Source organism: Acomys minous, assembly GCF_964271855.1.
Source record: "Acomys minous genome assembly, chromosome: 2".
Classification (NCBI taxonomy): domain Eukaryota; kingdom Metazoa; phylum Chordata; class Mammalia; order Rodentia; family Muridae; genus Acomys; species Acomys minous.
The window spans coordinates 59156039-59177682 of record NC_140484.1 but is presented as its reverse complement, the minus strand read 5'-3'; the positions used below and the strand labels follow the sequence as shown (position 1 = coordinate 59177682).

At 50.7% G+C, this 21644-nt stretch overlaps 1 protein-coding gene across 8 annotated transcripts in view; it reads left to right on the top strand.

The window, feature by feature from the left end:
* Positions 1-21644, top strand: part of ADGRA1 (adhesion G protein-coupled receptor A1) — a 319025-nt gene that overhangs the window by 262967 nt on the left and 34414 nt on the right. The window contains exons 1-3 of one of the 8 annotated variants that reach the window (XM_084766818.1): positions 14667-15023; positions 15698-15898; positions 21011-21521. The exons of 1 other annotated variant lie outside the window; for it this stretch is intronic. In XM_084766818.1, coding sequence (XP_084622944.1) covers positions 21510-21521 — 12 coding nt within the window. In that variant the 5' untranslated portion in view covers positions 14667-15023; positions 15698-15898; positions 21011-21509. Of the gene's footprint in view, positions 1-14666; positions 15024-15114; positions 15202-15697; positions 15899-20868; positions 21522-21644 lie in introns of those variants that run through there. 6 more of the 8 variants (XM_084766814.1, XM_084766816.1, XM_084766815.1 and 3 more) reach the window with 6 other exon arrangements.

Below are 21644 nucleotides of genomic sequence, written 5' to 3'. Positions count from 1 at the left end.
GCTGAACGGGTGTTCCCTCAGGAGGCACTGGAGAGTAGCTCACAGCTGGATCACCACTCCACAGCACTGCAGCCGGATGGCTGATTTTCATTATCATAAAACCGTTCAGTGACTTTTCATCTGTTTCAGACCAAAACCAATAAACAAGTTTACACACATCTAAGAGGCCCAGCCCAGGGTGCAGTCAGTCTCTCTCTCTCTCTCTCTCTCTCTCTCTCTCTCTCTCTCTCTCTCTCTCTCTCTCTCTCTCTCTCACACACACACACACACACACACACACACACACACACACACAGACATAGTAACATAGTGACCTGTGGTTTGCCCTGAGCAGACCAAGCAGGGCTCACACTACCCATGCCTGGCCTAGGCAGATGAATGGTGTGTTTGTAACTTTTCTCATTGGTTTGACAAGATACAAAATAGAAATAATTTAATAGTCTCAATTTGGCCTCACAGTTGCAGGGATGAGTGGTCCTCACAGTGTGCAAAGCATGCTGGTAGAAATGGCTCACTGCTGTGGTTGCAGGAGCAGGAGGCTGCCTTCTCACAACTTGAAGAATTCGGAGGCAGAGAGAGGGACTGCTGGTGCTCAGCTTGCTTTTTCTGTTTCCATTTCTTATTGAGTCTAGAACACCAACCCACCCACATTCAAGTATTCCCCTCCTTCTCACTTAATCCAGACTCGCCCAGAGGTGTGTCTTCTAGGTAATTCTAAGTCTAACCAAGTTGACAACAAGATTAAGCCATCATAGATGGCTCAAACCGTAAGCAAGCAAAGAAAGGAAACACACCAAGTTTTTCTCAAGTCACTGAGAGATTACTAATGCTTCTGGCTGCACTGGCCAAGGATATTTCTATTTCCCACTAGAGCATAGAAAAGCACACTGACTCTACAAGTGGAGACCCGGGTGTTGAAAGGGAAGGCAACTGCCAGTGCAGAGGCCTGGAGGTAAAATGGAGTCGGCCTTTCTGGGCCCTTTCTATGCACTAGCTGTATAGTGTGAGCAAATAGATTCAGCTCCCTTCCTAGTGAGGCCGGGAAGGGGGAAAAAGGAAGAGGGTGGAAGGAGGAGAGAAGGAAGAGGAGGTAGCCGGATGGAGCAGGGAGGAGAAGATGAGAGTGAGAATGGATGAGAAGAAAAGAGGATGGAAGGAGAAGGAGAAGAAAGACAACAAAGAAAAGGAAACGGAGAGCGAAGGGAGGAAAAAAACAGGAGTAGATAGGGAGAACCGGAAAAGTGGGAAGAAGAGAGAGATAGAAAAAGTATAACAGAGAAGAGGCAAGAAGCAGGTAGAAGAAGAAGGAATGGACGAAGCATGGAGGAAGATGACCAGGACAAGCCGGAGGGGATGTAGAAGAAGGGGAGGAGAAACCAGGTCCTCCATTCATTCCGCACTCTGGATCTAGGTGGAGGGCCCAGGTAAAGTGGCCTCTGCCTACTGCAGAAGGGAACACTTGTCACAAATGCATCACCACGGACACAGGTTAGGACAGAAATCCAGGTGTGTTACTTTGCTCATATCTCTCACTGCACACCAAGTGTGCATCACCAAGAGATCACCTGGCCAGCACACACAGCAGGGACACTTGAGAACAGATTTAAGTGCTACTGGAGGGCTATAACCACATTTTTTTCTCTTCTGGTAGATATACTATGAGATTTCTGCTGTGTATATACTTTTCGGGGCCTTCAGAACTTTCAAGTCTGGTCAGCTCCTGCCACAGGCCTCTGAGCGTACAAGAACATCATTGAACTATATTGTCCAGGTCAGAAGCATAAATCAGCTTAGGGAAGACCTTAGCTGACAGGCAAGTTTCCTCTAAGAAGGTGTTTTAGTTGCTGTGATAAACACCACGACCCAAAGCAACTCGGGGCTGGAAAGGGTTGTTCACCTCCCTGGCTGTAGTCCCTCACTGAGAGAAGTGAAAGCAGGAACTCAAGACAGGAACCTGGGGGCAGGAACCGAAGCAGAGACCATGAAGGAACACGGCTTACCAGCTTGTTCCCAGTGACTCATGGGCCTTTCTTATATAGCCCCTGAATGATTTCCTTTCTTTTATCTGCCCAGGGTGGCACCACCAACAGTGGGCTCGGTCCTCCCTTATCCATCAATCAAGAAAATGTCTCACAGGCTTGCCTAGCATCCAATCTAATAGGGACATTTTTCTCAACTGAGGGTCCCTTTTTTTCATGGCCAGTTGGCAAAATAGTAACTAGGACAGAAGGCCATGGCCACAGCAGAGCATGTGTGGTCTAGGTACTGGTGAGAACCACGTAATGTCCAACCAAACACCAAGCATAACAGGTCCTGGCAGCCAAGGACACTTCTCAGCCTTCTCCTGGGAGTTAGATAGAGTAGTCACCAGATCAGAAAGCTACCAGGTGGAGGAGCAGGAGGAGAAGGAGGAAGAAGCAGAGGACAGGGGGCTGACTCTTAGAAGGCAACTGGTTCCATCCCTGGCGAGGCAGTGAGGCAGTGTGGGAACCATATAGCACAGATTGGCAAGAGCTGAGACAGAGAGAGGCTGAAGCACAGCCAAGGGGCCTCAGAATTGCCCACAAGAGGCAGCAGACTGTCCCACTGTGGCTGCTGCCTCTCCAACCTCATTGTCGTCTTCAACACCAAGTGCCAGATCCACGTGCATTTGTTACACCTGGTTGAGAATTTAAGAACCATAATATCCCATTTACGGAGTCGCGCGTCGTGCTTTTCAATCTTGTTTCCGACCGAATAGTGTCTACCCGAAAGCATTCTCTCTCGCAGCCTGACATTAAGCGGCAGTGATGGAGAGCTCCTTTTGGCCTCCTTCTCACTTGCACCCATCCTGTCTGTGCTCCCCAGCCATGAGTGCTCAAGGTTCCCTCCGAGACTAGGGCTGAGGCTGCAGAGCTGGGCCTGTGGCCAGTGGGCACGACTGCCACCTCAGCAGGTGGTCAGGCTACCTCAGAGATAAGAGTGCAACAGCCTGTCACACATGCTCAGTTTTATCCCTTTCGGGGACGCTGCTCATTGGCAGAGAACGTGGCACAGGAAGCATAGGCACAGGAAGCATAGGCACAGGAAGCATAGGCACAGGAAGCATAGGCACGTCCTCCACAGCCACCGCCCATATCTCCGTCAAGCCTCCTCCTCTTCCCAGACTATTTTGAAACAAACCCCAGACATTTCATCACTGCCTATAAATACTCAGCATGATGGCAGAAAGGTAATGGCTACTTTGTAAACACAGCCATGATGCCACTGTCCGGGCACTCTAACAGCCAGAAAGATCCTTTGTAATCAAGCATGAAGCTCGCTTCAGGCTGTCTGGACTGTTGTAACCTTTGCCCCTGCATCTGGAGGTGGGCAGGCCTCCCAGCATCCTCTGGCCAAGCCTCTACAGCTTTCGCTTTCTGCTAGAGAACCAGGCTAATTGGTCTTCCCAGCACCTTACCGTGGCTTTGTAGTGACCTCTCTTGGTCCTGCCCTCCAATCCAGGCTTCGCAGTGGTCTTGCAGTACACTAGTCACTGTTTCTTGGATTGTTTTTTTTTTCCTGGACATATTGAGAAACAGGAAACTTCTGGATGGAGGAAGGATGGAATGTGAGGACCAGCACATCCGGGGATGCTGGATGTCTCCTGGGAACACAGCTCACTGCCGGCCACAGAGTAAGCAGTGGTGAGGTAAATGTATCCCGGTATGGGCCTGTTGGAGAAAGGCACAGAAAGCCCACGAATGCAGGGCTGAGCCGCCAGCCTGGAGTTCAGAAGTCACACAGGGAACCCCACCCAATGTTGAGAGCTCCAGGCTGTCAAGGACAGCTTTCCATTCACACAAAGTCCTCATACTTCAAGGTTGTCTGAGGCATTCTTCCAGTACAGAACACTCCTAATGCATTGCCCGTGGTAGACGGGGGCTCCAGGGTGGGGTTGGCTTGTGGGGAGCGGATCATCAGAGATGTGTTTCCTACACAGTCAGATCAGATCAGCCTACACATGTGGGTCAAATGTCACCACAGTTCCAGGTGAGCTCTGCTACCCTCTCACCTACAGGAGTGTGGAGTCACAGCAAGCCTGCACTAACAGCAGGGAGCTGCGACCCCCAAGACCCCAGCAGAGGCTTCTAGCAGCTTCCCTTTATGACCAAAGCTTTGCCAAAAGCACTGTGCCGACCCTGCCCGGGCCCAGCCAGCCAGCTTCATTTGCCCGCCTCAGATAAAGACTGGCAGGAGCTATCTACCACAGCATGGCCCTTTGGGGTGGTGATACCTCAGGTGGTAGAGGAGGGGAAGAAGGAGGAGTGAGAAGTGTAGCCCTTTGGTCCTCCCCTCCCACCAATAGCTGGGAGGATGAGGATGAGGGTGAGGGACACAGGAGTGCCTCTCACTGTTCTGCCTCTGACTTCTCACCTTCCCCCCACCCACCCACCCACTTCCCCGCTCCAGCTCAGCAATTGTCTCTGGGGTCAGGGTTCCTGGGGACTCTGCTGCTGGGGCACCAGCTCACCAAGCCCGGGATGGGGTGGGGACAGGAGGGAGGAGTGCAGCAAACAGCAGTTGTGACTTCTCTCCCCACGCCCCATCCCCGTAGCTGTGCCACTGACCAAGGCTTTCTTGGTGCTCGATGGAAAAACTGTTGAACATACGGCCTGACCAGTCAAATGTCTGGCGTTTGTAAAAATGTATTTTAAAATTAATGAGGATGTTTAACTTTTATAGACTTCGAAAATTCAAAACACACCAACTTAGGAAGAAAGAGTTCACAGTCATGCGAAGCCAGCTTATGCTGACCTGTTTTCTGCCCTGCAGTCCTTGGAATTCGCTGTGCTGCCTTTCATCTGTGTGGCAAAACACTGTAAGAAATCAACATAAAGGAGGAAAAGTCTACGGGGCGCTTGGTCTCAGGTGCATGGCCACTGACTTCATTGCTTCAGGACCCGTGGTGAAACAGACAGTGGCAAGAAGAGCCTCGTGGAACAGAGCCACCTGGCACAGAAGCAGGGAGGCAGTGAGGAGAGAGTAGAGGGGAAGGGGGAAGAGAGGAAAGGAGGGAGGGAGACATGGGAAGGGGAGAGAGAGAAAGGGACTAGGAACAATTCACACCCATGGATACCTTCCCTTTCCTCCAGTATCCACCCCCAAGTTTCCACCACTTCCCAAAACACCATCCAAAGATGAATCTACGGTATGCTTATGATCCAGTCCCCTCCCAGGTGTTCCCCCCCCCATCAACATGGCTGCACACTGCCATGGGGCACATTTCAGATCCCAAGCCCTGCACACAGTACCCGGGTTTGGTTCCATTGGCGCATGCTAGCAAGGCCTGTCTCTAGTGCTGGTGTCTGTTCTGACAGCTTGGTCAACAGCATGGCTCCTAAGAAGGCTGGATCTCTTAGGGAGAATTTGATGTTGCTCCACGTGCCACAGCAGCCTACAGGGTATCCCTACCCAGTGGTACATTCCTCCTCAGTCCTATCCTGCCATCTTTGTGGTTTCCAGGTGCCATCGATAGACACCGAGGGTGTCTGTGCTAGTGGGTCCCATCATCCCATCCCCAGGGTCCACTTCTGACCACCCCTACTTTCAGAAGCATTAGGGAGTAAGATTCTGACTCCATGTGCTGCCAGACCCTATTACACAAGTCAGGGCTGCCACTTTCGTTTCCATTAATTGTGTTTGGTTTTCCTTTGCTTCTTGACTTTTTATTTGAAATTCATTTAATTATTTCTTCTGTTCCACTTAGTAGTATGGGCAAATACTGGACTGTGCCATAAACCACAATAAGAAACTAACGGAAAAAAACCCTAGATATCTCCACTGTAAATTTTTTATTTTTAATGATTAAATTAATTTTATTCGGTTTTTAAGATGACACTATATAGGAAGAAAATAGTGTGTGAAAACGGCAGCAAAGCACATGGTGAGCAATTACCACCATCCATCAGCTGACTAGCCATGGTGGCACAGACATGGTAAGTGGCAAAGGAATCCTGTGCTGGCACATGCATACACACAGACACACACACACACTCAAACTCATAAGCTCATTTGTATTCACACTCACATACATTCACACCTGTAGGCTCACACACATTAATGTCCACATTTATGCACACTTACACACATTCACAGATGCACATTCACTCATGTTAACACCAACCACACACATTCACACCCAATGGCACATACCTATGGGCATACTCTAACATGCTTGCATGCTAACATGTATTCACACACTCACATTAACAGCCAACTGCACATAATCTGACCTTATGCATGTTCACACTTTCACAATGGTGTGCACTCACACTCAGATGCCCACACGACCCACATATACACACATTCTTATTGTACTCTTAAGCCTGTACACACATGCATATGAGTTATTCATGTCCTCACAATCATCTACACACACTCACTCACTGTGATGACTAGTTCTATGCCAGTTTGATACAGCCTAGAGTCGTTTTGAAAAAGGAAACCTCAAGAGAGAAAATGTCCCCACCAGATTGGTCTGTGGTCAAGCCTGTGGTGCATTTTCTTAGCTAACGATTGATGTGGAAGACCTGTGTGGGTGATGCCACCTCTGTGCTGGTGGTTGTAGGTGCCATAAGAAAGCAGATGAGCGGCCAGGCATGGTGTGGTACGCCGTTAATACCATCAATCAGGAGGCAGAGGCATACAGATCTCTGTGAGTTCGAGGCCAGCCTGGTCTACAAAGCAAGTCCAGGACAGCCAGAGCTACAGAGAGACAGGGAGAGAGAGAGAGAGAGAGAGAGAGAGAGAGAGAGAGAGAGAGAGAGAGACAGAGACAGAGACAGAGACAGAGACAGAGAGACAGAGAGACAGAGAGCAGGTGTACAAGCCATGAAGAGAAAGCCAATAAGGTCGCCTCCAAGTTACTGCCTTGAGTTTTTGCCCTGTCATCCTTCAGTGATGGACCCATGGCTATAAGCTGAAATAAACCCTTTTCTCCCCAAGTTGCTTTTTGCCTTTTTTGTTGTTTTATTACAGCGATAGAAACCCTAAGCAAGACACTCGCATTCACAATGTCCATTTAAATTTCCACTCACACATCACACACTTGCTCATGCGCACTCACATCCATACACTCACACATACACTTGTACATTTCCACACTCATATAATTCACTCACACATTTATTCACATTTGTATGATCACATATATCTACACCCACATTCTCGTGCACATTTGAACACACACACACACACACACACACACACACGCACATGTTCATACTCCTACAACCACACAACTCACCCTAATGTGTTTGCCAAATCCACATTTTGCATGTTTACTCACATTCACACTTGCTTACTCATCCACATTCACACTCGTGCATTCACATGCATCCACATTTGCACACATGGCCATACACATCCTCACTTATACTCACCTACTCACAACCACACACTTACACACATCCACCTGAGCTTGCATGCTTGCACACTGACACACTCACGTTGTTTTTGTGCACAGTAGCATATTGACACACCCACATACTGGCTGAGTTCTTAGGAACTCACTTGCGTTCAGGTACACTTGCACACACTTGGACTCTGAGACACATTTGCACATGCTTTCACACTCAATCATTGGAGCACACATTGTCTTCAACACATTTACACAGTCTGCCTATAGATGCTGGCTTGCACATTCTCTCACACACTAACACACAGTTGCACACTCACAGCTCACCATGGTGTCTCTGTTAAGGACTCACAGAGTGGCAGGACTGCTCTACACAGTGTGACTTGCTGGCCGCTTCCCAGAGTGGGTAGTCAAGTGCCTCCAACCCACCCCTGTGTTGGATATTTACGATCTTTCAAGCTTCTGCTCTTACGAACAGCTCAAAGCACGAATGGCTGGTTGAAAATTTATTAGAAATTTAAAAATACAATGATATTTTTAGGCTTAAAGATATTTTTGAAACAGGGATGGAATTATTTCACAATGTAAAGAAGCAGAAAGCTGCCCTGGGTTGTGCCAAAATTGCTAATACTGGAAAAACCGGTGACTCAGAAACATTAATTTTTAAATAAATAATTACTTTAACAAAATTGCCAGGTGGAGCAACTTGCTTTCCACCACATCTAATTTGGTTAAATTGCTCTGGCCCAACTGCCAGAGGACACAGCAGGAGCCAGGCTCCCTGGGAGGGGCAGACAGCTAGTAAATACACACCACACTGATGAACAATCCAGGTTTGGTTTGTTTAGCAGCACCCAGAATGCTTAGGGGGTGGAGGCTCCAGGCTCCAGCTAGAATGTAGCAGCTACGTGGAAGCAGTTCCAACAGGAAGAGGAACCTGGGCGTCTGACCAAGTCAAGGCAGCACCATGGACAGTTCCCGAGCCCCGTGGTACAGCTGTCCTTCAGGCCAGGTGCTTTGTGAACTGGATCAGGGCCTGACCTTCATATCCTCTCCACGGCTGACAGCAGCCAGGGAGGAGGATGGGTGAACTGGAGAGTCAGGAGGGAGCACGGGGATGAACTGGGCAGGAGAAAGAGGAAGACTGGGAGGAGAGTGCGCACGAAGTTTATCCACTGAGGTGGTTGGGGAAGCATAACAATTCCTGCAGCCACCTCCACTCCTGACAGAGGAACTGCGAAGGTGACTTCTGCCCACAGCACACTACCCCTCCCCCAGCACCCTCATTCTAGAAGGCAGCATCTTCTCATGAAAGCCAGGCTGCTGGCTCACTACTGGGGTCTGGAGACTAGGGAAGTCCTTAAAACTTAAAGCCATCTGGGTAACTGGATGTTTCTGTTCCATCTTTAGCTCACAGTTGAGATCAAGATAGCAGTAGGGAGTGTGGTTCTGTTGCAGAAAGTTCCAGCAGGTCTGGCTAGAAATGCTGTGTAGAAAATGTTCCTGAGGAACCAGGTTAACTCCTGAAAATTGAAGGCATTGAGGTTCTCCACAGTGCTACAGGCCAGCACCTGGTGCCTGTCTGTCTTGCTGGCTGCCATAGTAGTCACTGCTACCAGTCTAGCCAGTGAGGACAGGCTCTGCGTATTGCTTATCTCTCCCTGTGATTAGCTCTTATTAAAATTCTGTGCAGTTCCAGGGGATTCAGCAGCTCAAGGGAAGTGTCCTTGCCCTATCTGTGGCCATATGTCCAGGCCATACCTCAGCCCTGGGAGATGAGAGATGCTTATGTTAACATGTTTTGGAGACTGGTGAGATAAGTATTCTCCAACAGGTGCCAGTGGGTCTCCCTTTACCTTTGGAGACCCACGTCCACGTACAGGGATCGGGCTTTACCTAAGCCATCCATGCATATGTCCAGAACTATCAGAGTTCGAGGCAAGCAGGTGGAGGTCAAATGTCTGTTTGTGTCTCAAGATGGGGGTGGCAGGTGTGCCTTAGCATCAACAGAGGCAGCTGGATAGGTCAGGAGGGGGAGGGGGGATACATGGACCCTGAAAAGGGCTGTGGACTCCCTTCACAGTGTGGTCACTTTTGCTCCCTTGCTGTGTCCTCCTCCAATTCTGCAGACATGGTTCAGAAGTGTGCTAGGTCATGGTAGATGTGTCCCATCAGTGAGGATTTCGGAAGGCTATGTCTGAAGCTTATGAGGCCTCAAGGGATAAAGTGAGGGAGCTGAGAGAGACACAAACTTGTATCATATTGCCCATCACCATGACAACTAAGAACAAACCTGCCTCTTACTCTCCTGCCCAGATACATCATTCCATGGCTCCAGAGTGCTTACAGGATGAACACATTTTCCACTCATGCCCAGGCTCTGCTCCTGGGCCAGGTGTCCCAGGATCCCTGTCTGAAGTATGGGCCAGCTTGATGGGCACAGAGGTCATGTAGCTGTGCAGGGTTCTACCAGAGTTAGCAGAAGCAAAGAGAAGCTGTGCGTGTCCCAGGATATCCTGGTGCCTCTATGATCTTGGTGGTATGAGGCAGGTTCTCTACTGGGCAGCTTTATCGGTGCCTCCCTTTTCTTGCCAGCAGCTCCCCAAACCTCCCCCCACCCCAAGAGTTCTGGGAAGGATAGTGGCTTTTGGAAGAAAAAGGAAGGGTCTGAGGTTCAGGAATAGGAGCTCAGTGAGACACCTGGCACTTGGGGTCAGGGGTCAAGGTGATAACTCCATAACCTGTGGTCTTCACAGCCTGCAGACCAACAAGGCCTGAGCTCTCATCACTGAAGTCTGGACAAGACAGGGCCCTGTGTCTGCCCTGGAGGCCTCCTAGGCTCGTGTGAAATGCCAAAATGTCTATTTGTTACCAAGCAGAGGCTGCACCTTAGGTCCTTGTCCTCCACAAGGCTGTAATGGGGGCTGGACGGGCCCTGGGCCTTTCAGGGTCCAGTGGTGCTTTGTTAAAGACCTGTCAGCATCAGATTACTCTACATTTAATAATTTTATTATCTGCTTCTCAAACTCAGCTTCCCTTGAGGTAAGGATGGGTTGGTTTGAATCTGTTAGGAATGGCCTGCACAGATTCAAACGGATGCTGTGGGGGGCAGGAGGCGGGGAGATGGCTGGTTTCCACAGCAACTCATGAGCCTTTTTTAATTCCACTCTGCAGCCCGCCCAGATGCTGCACACAGAGAGGCCAGGGCCACCATCCCACCATCTCCAGGGCCAGGTGACATCCCCAGAGGCCACCATTTCTACATCTTCAGCTCTCTTCTTTTGGTTTCTTGGTCTCCACGAAATGGCTGGGAAGCCCACAACTAACAGAGGCTCAAGTACTCAGAAGAGGTGCATCTAGCCAGGGCACTAGCAGCCATCCAAGGCCATCCTTATTCTCAGACGAAGGGTTCCTCACAAGTACCTGCTGTGTCTGTGGTAGCCTCAGCCCCTCCAGGAAAGAGAAGATAGTCACCAGTCAATCCGGATTCCACTAACCAGGTGCACGACTCAATCTCAGCCTCCTCACTAAACTGTCTCCTGTTCTCTCACAACCAGCTTGCAGATTCCTGAAGCCAAGCAATCCAGAAAGAAGCCTGGCCTCCTGTGCTCCTGGGTTTTGGATGTTTGAGACCTTTCCCTTTAGCTGTGCAGGGCAGCCAACCTTGCTCCTTCCGAGCATGGGATAGCCTGCCACCCATCTAGACTCTGTCCCTAAGCAGACAGTATTCACAAGCCCGCTCAAGTTTGTCAAGCCCTCCCAGCTGCCTGCAGTCAGCACCCACATTCAAAGGCTACTGGGAAGGCCCAGCTTTGAATGAGATCTTAAAACTTCAGCTGAGGCCAGAGCCACCAGCTCAGTCCATGAGACTGGCTGCCTGATCTCCTTACAGTACAAAATGCTGCCCTCTCTATAGGAGAGGCAGAAGTAGCCAGGTAGCTAGGGCTGTCCACCTGCTGCAGAGACCTAGGCCTATGCTTTAAACAGGTGGTGCTTCCTCAGAGCTCTCGGTACCTTTCTGTCCACTGATTTTCCTTTTGGAGAGAGTGTCCATGGGAGGATTTGCAGCAGGAGGCAGCTGAGCAGCTATGCACTGCTCCATGCTAGCAATGGTGGAAATCTAGCAGATCTGACTGAGTCCTGAGGATGTGTTGCCTGGGATAATGGCCCCCCAGAGCCAATATAGCAACAGCCTGTCACATACAACCTACCAGCAAGACATTCTTCCTGGCACTTTTAAAAGGTTGGAAAAAATAAGAATAACATCTCATGGCACGTGAGAGCTATGTGATTTTTTTCCCAGTGTTGGCACCCAGCCAGCCATTTGCTGAGACTTGGCACCACCATCAGGGTGGGGTTGCTGTGAGGAGGACCTGGCCCACTGAGCCTGAGAGAGGTGCTGTCTGGCCTGTTATGAAAATGGCTATGATGGGATGGTTCATGCTGTGTGTCCACAGGGGCTGTCCCGTCTCAGCCAAACACACATGGAGGTTTATTACAGAGAGGAAACCGTGCAGATGTGAATGCTAGCAATCACTTGCTGTTTACTCCCCGTGAGGAAGATGGCCCTGGATGTCTAGGGGGGATTACCTGCCTGGTAGTAGACAGGCCTGAAGACCATAGCTGAAGGCTTCCTGAGATGAAACCCTCAAGGGCAAAGGTATCAGCATGTGCTGGAGGCTTCCAGGCAGTCATCTCTACCCTGTTGCCCTGCTATCCCATGAGCCAGGTGCTTGCAAGACACCGTCCATGTGACTGTCATAGATGCAGAAACCCTCATCCTCTGCTGGCATCTCTGCAAGGACTGGACTTGGGGGACGTTTGTAAGCAGAATGCACCCTGAGCAAAGAGCCATACCTGTGGGGCAGAAATTGGCATTTTCCTTACGTGGAGGGATTTTTACCTGTCCTTGGTAAGGGCCCTTGTTGTTTGCATCCTAGTGGCCTTGGGTTAGGGTTTATTCATTGCCTTGTCTCAGCCTTGTTCTTTTCCTGGGCTCTCCTCTTTGACCAGTTTGGAGAGTCAGCAGGTATTCCGAGATGACTGCCTCCACTCCACGATGTCCAGAGATTGGGCTGTGTCCTGTAGCAACACTGAATCCAGCCAGCTGGGGATGCCAAGAGGAGCAGCCTAGAAAGGGATTCAGTCTTCACGGCACCATGAGCAGGGGCAGGTTGCTAACTGCTTCAGGGTCTCCCAGTGTTGAGAGACAGGAGACCTGAGGCTTGAGCCACACTGTCAGATTTTCTTGAGTAGCAAAAGCAGCCCCACGCCAGCTATGTTTCCAGTAAGAAGCAAGTGTGCTCTATCTAGCAAATAGGGCAGGAGAACTAACTCACAAAGCAGCAGCAAAAGCTAGGCCATAGCCAGCAATATACCCAACCATGCCATGCCTCAGTTTCCCCATCCCATAGAAGAACTAGTGTGTTGATACTAGTGAATTCTCAACCTTTTGGGTCGAACAACCTTTTCACAGGGATCCCCTGAGAACCATCAGAAAACACACATATTTACATTACGATTCATAACAGTAACAAAATTACAGCTGTGAAGTAGCAACCAAAATAATCTTACAGTTGGGAGTCACCGTAACTCTTGAGGAACTGTTATTAAGCGGCTGAAGCTTTAGGAAGGTTGAGCACCGCTGATACAGAACACAGATCACTGTGTGTGTAAATCATCATGGCACCTCTGTCTCCATTGCTACCTCCAGAGGCTGGGTCTGAGGTGGTGCCCTCCTTGGGCAGCTTCAAACCTAGGCCTGTGTGTAGGCAAGCATACAGAAGGGCATGTGTGACAGCTATGAGTGGTTGGACAGCACTAGTCCAGTGCCCCTGTATTCATGGAGCCAGGTCCTGGGCTTTGATTCTGGAGACTTCAGTTACTCGGTACATGGAGGCCATGACCCACTCTTGGTTCCGGCCACTCCAGAAGAGGGTGAGAGACATCACTTAAGCAATATGTAAAGACCAGTAGCCAAGACTCTTTTGCCTCTCCTGTGATGGACCTGGAACCCTAAGAGAGAGACAGGTGTCAGAGCCTACTCTGGTCCAGAGCCACCTCCCCCCACCCCATGCCTGCCACAAACACACTTCCTGCTCTCCTTTCTGCTTCCTTCTCTACCTACCTAAGACCATCATCCAGGACCCGTCAGGGACCTTGGCTGGCCTCTAGTCCCTGGAGAAGAGACTCTGAGCGTTTAGAACACACAGAGGTCTCCATGGCTCATAGGGAGCAGAGCTGGCAGAATCCCTCTGGGTTGAGTCTCTTATCTAAAGTTTGTGGCTCATCTCAATGTTCCCACTGAGCGCAGGGACAGGGGACAGTTGTCCACACCCCACCCAGAGGTTACACAGCACAGGACTTACAAAACAAAAATTACAAGGTCCTTGGGTCTAAGTCTGCCTTTAGGATTGCTACTGTCTCTCCCCAGGAACTCTAACTTCCAACCCTTTAAACTGCAGAGTAGCAAGGCCCTGGGGCCCCCCTAGAGTAGGCGCTAGCTTTTAGAGCATCTAAAAGGGCAGCTTGGTGGGGGGAGGGGGCTGAGAGCTACAAGAAATGAAGTCAGGTGGAGGGGGAAGGGAATGCCCCACCCCCAAAACAGGTGCCTCCCAATCGCAATGCCACACCAACATCTGCCCTGGGGGGGGGGGGGGGGGAATCTTGACCTGATCCTGGTGCTCCCGTCAGGCAGCCAGCCTGGGCCAGGCCGTCCTGCAACAGCTGAGACCCAGTGCTCTGGCTTCTGACACAAGCCTTTGTACACTTTCCTTCTTGGGCCTCAGTCTTTTGACTCAGGCTGGGAGAAGGGGCACAACACTGGGCTTAGGGAAGACACTTTCTGCCCAGCCAGGCCCAATCCACAGGCAAGACCAGCCCTGCTGACTCATGATCAGCCAGTCTGCACCTCAGGTTCAGCATACTTGGATTTGAGAAATATTTTAATACAGGGATTGTGAAGATTCTTCCAAAATCAATTTCCGTTTTCACCTTCCTGTTCCTGGAGCCCTCGACAGACAGGGCTCTCTTTTTTTAAAAAAATGAAATAACATCATCCTGTCCTCCTTTTGGGGGAAACGCTTTAATGTGAGTTGTCTGAATCTGTTGGAAGCAAGCAGCAAACCCTGGTCGGTTGTCTCTTTAAATCGACTCTGCAGTGTGACGGGCAGCGGGCCGCCCGGGCTGGGAAGAACCATTCCTGCTCTGCCGCAGGGAGCCAGGGCACGGCGCCGCCGCGGTCCGCGCCTCCCCGAGTCCCCATGGTTACAGCTCCTGCTTCCCGGCCGGTCCTTCATTCCCCTGGCTGTTGCTGCAGAAATCAGGCGCGCGCAGGCGGCTGGCGTCCCCCAACCCAGAGCTGGAAACTGCCTGCAGAGTGCGCATTGGATGCCTGCTCTTCTCTGCTCTTCTCGGCTCTGACTCACTCCCTCCGGGTGCAGAGCTCCCGTCCCCAGCGCAGTGCTCTGGCCACTGCCAGTCGCCAGGCTGCAGCCCTGCAATCTGTTGATAACTCCACTCACAAGCTCCAGTCTAATGCCTTTCGTCATAGAAAGCTGTTCCCTAGCACGAGGGACATGCCACATCTCGCCTATGAGAAGCAAGCGTGAGACCTGTGCCTCTCCAGCTGCCTTTACCAAAATAGGTGAGAAGTTGGGTGCCTTCCTCCCGGTGTCTGAGAGGGGAAGGGGAGGGGTAGTGCTTGTGGTCAAGCCACTGGCCTGCCACAGTGTCCACTCAATGGGGCTGTTTCTAAAGCAGAAATGCTATAAGGGGTTCAAAGGACTCTTGTCGTTGGGAAGGTGGATTCTGAACAACTTTGGGTAAGTCTAGGGCTTGAAGCCCTAAGCAGGACCACGTAGTTCCAGCACAGGCAAGATTGTCCAAGTGGGCGAGAGACGTGAGCCCTCAAGGTCTGGCTTCTGCCAGGTCTGCCCAGGGAACTAAGAGATTTATTCAGGTTTATCTGATTCTCTTGATTTAAATAGATAATGTTGGTCTGGCGTGTGCAGCCTGAAATAACCAAGTTGTATTCTTATGTCGGGATGGTGAGCAGAGACTACTTAGGGGGAGGTTTCTGCCTACCAGGAGCCAGATTTCTTCCCGAATCCAAAAGCTCAGATTGCCACCACCTCTCTGGAGATGGTGGCTCAGATGGAGGCTGAGCCAGGGACTCCAACAGGCTCTCCAGGTTGATAGGAGCCAGAAAGGGGGCGAACCCGGTAAGGGAGTAAGCGCTTCCTGAGTACTGACCTGTGACAGGCTGGGAGAACCCCCCCCCCAGCCCCCTTGCACTCTGACCATGCACTGTCTTTGCAGGTGGGTCAGCCTGCAGATCCTCACTCATCCTGTCACAGTCACTCTGAGGTAGCTTTCCCAGGAGCTTCACTGTGACTGCTGTTTGGGACTTGACCTTCCAGATGGCCATGGAGGCCAGAGGGGAGAAGGGCGCAACATAGTGGTGGTCGCTGCCAGCCACCCCACCGGTACTCTTGCCTCCCTAACTCTGCAGGGCTCGTGGTGAGTACACAAACCAAGGGTCCAAAAGCTCAGGCCAAAACCTTGCCATTCACATCAGATAAAGGGCTACCACCTCTGTGAAGTGGAGGAAGCCTAGGCAGGAAAGTAAGTTATGGGTGGTTAGGCAGTTAGCAATTGTCCAACGTGTGCTTGGTCCTGGGGTGGGAGAGCGTTATGGGGGTGGTGCTGAGGGCAGCAGGGTCTGGCTGCCCTGGGTCTCTGGCTGCCAGCCAGGGTCTGTCTGCTCACTGGCTCACTTGGTGCTGTTCATACTAATTAGCTGCAGGCACACGGCAATGTCGAATCATTTAATCAACAGAGTGGCATCCATCCACGGGGCTCTTGTCTATGCCTGGGAAACCTTGTCTGGTCCCAGATTAGGTTCCCTCCCGTTCATGGGGGGGCCTCAGTCAGGTCACCAGGTCCTTCCCGCTGTCTCTGCTCCTCAGGGAGTCCGGTGGCCTCAGCACCTCCAGCTACAACAAGAGGGGGAAGGATAATTCTCTCACTAGGAAGAGATAAGGACAGTGTGGTCATTGGTTTGGAACAGTATTCAAGACACAGTGGGGCCCTTCCTGAAGGCTCCTACGAGCTTTTGTTGTCGTTGCTGCCTAGTAGTCTCCAGAAAAGCTGACAGCCGAGTAAATAATGCATTGTGTATGCTCTTAAGGGACAGCTGACACGGGCAGCTCGGGCTAGGGTGCGTGCTGAGAATGCCAATCACCACCAAGATAACATGTCTGTAGCCAAGACATGGGCACAGGTGCCTCGGTGCATGCCGGTATGCCTGCCTAGTGAGGGTTGTTCGTTCTGAGCCAGCGCTCTCACTTCCTGCCTGCTCCATTCAAAATGCCCAAGAAGAGAGATCCCGATACCCAAATCCACATCACTTCAGCATTGTTGGCTGAGGCAAAGGTTGTGCCCATGCTCCCTCCTGACCCCAGCAAGGTTACCTGTTCCAGGCACTGGCAGCTCTCAAAGGAGAGCAGTCTGAGCTCAAGGATCCTTTGGCCTCTGCCTCTGTCTTCTACTGCCCCGAGGTGCCACACCCAACATGGCTACCAGCCCTTCGTTGGAATGCTTTGTGGCTTTCATTCTCATGATGTTTGCAAAATGGAAACCTGCCCTCGGCAGGTGATAGACAAACTGATTGGAGATTCTCGAGGCATGGGTAGGCTGCAGTGCCCACCCTGTGGTACCCACTGGGCAGAATCTAGCTGCCTAGCTCAGCCTTGTTTCCTCCAACTCCTCCATGGCCCTGGCTCTTGCCTGCACTCATGTCTCTATGCCAGAAGTGCCTGCCCTCTGTTCCCTTTTGCCTCCATGTGCAGGACTCACAGCAGTTGCCAACAGCCTTGTGGACATTTCTGTTCCACATAGGCCCATGCCAGACTTCAGGAGCCCGGGGCTGCCCATCATGAATGAACCTATGCTGTACATGCCTCCCTTGCAACCTGGCCTGGAGCCTTTGGATACTTAGAGGTTTTAGTACAATCACGTGAGAATTTGCAAGTACCTGAGAAACACAGAAAGTATGGGGTGGGCCACTTGAGATACCCTACCTTCTGTCTGTCTACAGGCTGTGGTACAGGTGCTGGACAGGTCACCTGGGGCCCAGGGACACAATGCTCGGTGGTTCTGAGACTGCTTGACCATGGCTGAAACACCATGGCTACCTGCACTGTGCCTACTGGAACTTCTCCAACACATGTGCCAAAGAGAGCCACCTTCCTGCTCCAGGGCTTAGGACACAGCTAGCGGTCTTCTGACCCATGCCCCAGGGCTTAAAAGAGCCCTGGGCTGGAGCCTCCTTCATTTAGGCCATGCTATGCTCCTCTTCCTAAACATTATCCCCGTCTGATTCTCCCTATGAGAAGCCGAGGGCACCTCTGTCCCTCTCAGGGCATCTGTGTCACAGCAGATAACCAACTCAGAAGCAAACTAGCTTGTTTCTACCATAGACACTACTGCTTAGTAATTCCAGCGGACACCCAGACATGAACGGTCTTGCCCTCTGTCACCTGTGATTCTCACAGTTAGCACCAAGAAAGCATGCTCTCAGAGAGAACAAAGTGACACCTGTGACTGACAGGGAGAGTTGTTCAGCATCTGCCTGCTTCTCTCTGCTGGTCCCTGAGAGCATCCACATTTGGTTAGGCTAACTGAGGCACTCTCCACCAGCATAGCTTTCGTGGGATGTATGGCATATGCCATGTAGTGTGTAATGTGTGATGTATGGTGTTGGGTGTGTGTTGTAGACACGTAGTATTGAACAGTGTGGCGTGGGATATGTGGTAAAGATGTATAGTGTGGGATGTGGGTGTAAAATACGTAGTGTGGGTGTGTGCTGCGGGGTGGTGTGGAGTGGCATGTGTGGTACAGAAAGGTATGACAAAAAATGTATGGTATGAGATGTGTGTGACTCAGACTAGTCTGGTATGGAATGTACGGTGTAGGATGTGGGATGTGTGCTGTAGGATTTATGGTACACGTGTGTAGTGTGGGGTGTGGGATGTAGAATGCGCGGTGGGGACGTGTGGCATTGAATAGTCTAATATGGGACGTATGGTTTGGAATTGTGGTGTTTGGTGATGTGTATGGTGGACGTTGGTATAGCATGAAATATACGGCCTGTGTAGGAGAAGACTGTGGTATAGACTAGTGTGGTATGGGGTACACGGTGTGCAATGTGTGGGGTTGAATATGTGGTGCGTGATATGTGGTACAGATACATGGGAGCTGTGTGGTGGGGATGAGTGGTGGGGGGGTGTGATGTGATGTGTGGTGCAGATGTGGGGTGCAGATGTGGGGTGCAGATGTGTGGTGCAGATGTGGGGTGCAGATGTGTGGTGCAGATGTGTGGTGGGATGTGTGGTGCAGATGTGGGGTGGGATGTGTGGTGCAGATGTGTGGTGCAGATGTGTGGTGCAGATGTGTGGTGCAGATGTGGGGTGCAGATGTGGGGTGCAGATGTGGGGTGCAGATGTGGGGTGGGATGTGGGGTGGGGATGAGTGGTGGGGATGCGTGATGTGATACATGGTGCCGATGTGTGGTGGGATGTGTGATATGGGATGTGTGGTATAAAATGTGTGGTACGGAGTGGAGTGATATAGTGTGGGATTCGTTGCATGTAACAATGCAGTATTAAATGTGTGGTGGGGATGTATGGTATGGAATGTGTGGTGTGGGATGTGTAGTAGCAATGTATGCTGTTGAGTACGTTGAGTTGAGTAGTGTGACACGGGAAGTGTGGTGTAGAGTGTGTGGTGGTGGCGGGTGTTATTGAGTGGTATGGCGTGGGGCATAAGGTATAGAATGGTGTCACCCAAAATGTATGGGGCGGAATGTGTGGGGTAGAGTGTGTGCAATGGTGTAAAGTGTGTGTGCGGGACGTGTGGTATATAATGGTGCAGTGGTGTAAACCGGGAGTGTCGGGTCATGCCTGTCATCTCAAAATGCAGGAGGCTAAGGCAAGAAATTTGACCCGTGTCTGAGGCCAGCCTGGGCTACGTAGCGAGACCTTGTCTCAAAAGCAAAAGAATGGTGTGGTGTCGAGTGTTAGTGACAGAAGCAGTGGTCATTTGGACGATGTGTAGAATCATGTGGCATAGACAGCAAGGAGTGGGGTGGCAGCGGATGTATGATCTCGTGTGACGGGGCACTGTGGAGTTACATTGTGTGGCATAGCCTAGGAGAGAACACTGCAGTGTGGGGTGGGGTAGTACGGACTGGCGTGGTGAGGAATGGTGTGCTGTGAGTTGTGTAATGTGGACTTGCATGGTACGGGATGACACAATGTGATTTATGATGTCATTCCTTGAAACACTGTGATAGAGGATGGTCTGGAATAAAGTAGCATAGAGTAGGGCGGGAAGGGTTAAGATGGCATTGGGTGATGGATTACTCTGGGATGGCATAGAGACACAACCAGTGGGATGTGATGGTTAGGGGGCTGGGAACGGGTGGGACTGGGCCGTGTGTTGTGAGGTGACAGCGTAGATGGTGTGGTGTGGGAACATGTGATACAGGATAGCGCCATGTGGGATGGCATGGTGTGGGGTGACATAGTTGGAAGGCTGTGATGTGGTGTTGGCTCCTGGCTCCCTGTAATTGTAATATTTGAGTCTAGCTGATCAGGTGCTACACCTGTGTGTTGGTTGTGACAATGCCATGGCTTGGCTTGGCTCTAAGCACTATTAACAGCAGTAGCACCCATGGCGGTTGGTGCTTTCACAGAGAACTCTGCTGGTCCTCACTTGCCCAGGGCTCACCACGCTGCCACTGGATTGTCCTTAGCCACATTTGACAGGGACACAAGGCCTTGGCTAGCCCCTGCTTGGGGTCAAAGATCCTGATACGTGATATATTTGCAACACTCTTTGTGTCTGCTATGTCCACATTCAAAAAAGACAGGGAGGGGACTAAAAATCCACAAGTGCCTAAAGCATGAGTTCAATCCGCAGAACTGACATAAAAATGAAACTTGTTCTCTGACCTCCTCACAGGACCCACGGCATACACATACCCCACCCACACACACACCATGGTAATAATTGATTAAATCAAGAGCTCTAACTTAAAATGCCAAAGGCACTGGAAAGGTGCATAAAGGGTAAGACGTCAACCCCTGGCTCTGCAGCTCTGCAGAACTCAGACAACCCCCAACCCCAAGGCAGGGCCTTCCTCCCCACAGTGTCCAAGGGTCACAAAAACTGGCAGTGGGGCACTTTCAGATGTATAGGAAAAGCTTTACCTGTGTGCAGTCAGCTCTGGGACAATGGGTGAGGGCACATCTGGAGCCCCAAGCTATGAAAAGTTTATGAACCCAAATGTGATGATGGGTTCATTTGAACCTAGGCGGGCTGTGGTGCTCGGGAGCGAGCAAATGGCCTGGTGGATGTGATAACCATGATGAGCAGCTCAGAACTTCTGCTCTCACAGGTTTTTTTGTTTTTTTGTTTTTTTGCAGGGGGGTTGTTATTGTTGGTTTTTGCTTTTGTTTTTGTTTTTGTTTTTTTGCTTTATTTGGTTTGTTTCCCTTTTTATTTTTGTTCCTTCCAAGGTCTGAACGCCTGGAAATGCCTCCTCAAAGCTACCTCTCTGTCACACAGAGCTCTTCCCATCTCAGCATCCCCCTGAACTATCCACATTAAGAAAAGAAGGAAAGCTCCATGATGCTCTTCAAAAGGCCTCTCTTCAAGTCTCTTCAAGATTTCACCACCCCATGTGTCTCTCTAAAAAGAAAACCCCGGCAAACTATATTCATGTAACATCCAGCTGGTGTTTTGAGTGAATGAGTGACTTCCCTTCTGCTTTTCCCATGGAAGGCTGATCAATCGATAAGATCCAGTGATCACCGAAAAGACAGGCAAGGAAATGCATCCTGCTCTATCAAAACCAATCTGGGTTGGCACAGGACCAGAGAAGCAAACAGAACCGAGAAGAGCAAGAGCAACTGCGCCGAGCACAGCCACTTGCATTGGTGATCCCAGCACTTGAAAAGCTGAGGCAGCTACAGAGTGAGACCCCATCCCAAAACACAAATCACAGATGGAGACCGGGAAGACTACCCAGGAAAACTGAGTGGAAAGAGAACCTAAGGCTGAGGAAATGACTCAGTGGGTAAGACAACTTGCTGTGCAAACACTAGAGCCTGAGTTCAAAGCTATCACTCATGTAAAAATCCAGGCATGGCCGCATGCATGCTCCTGAAACCCCAGCAAAGGCAGGAGGAACTGGCCATGA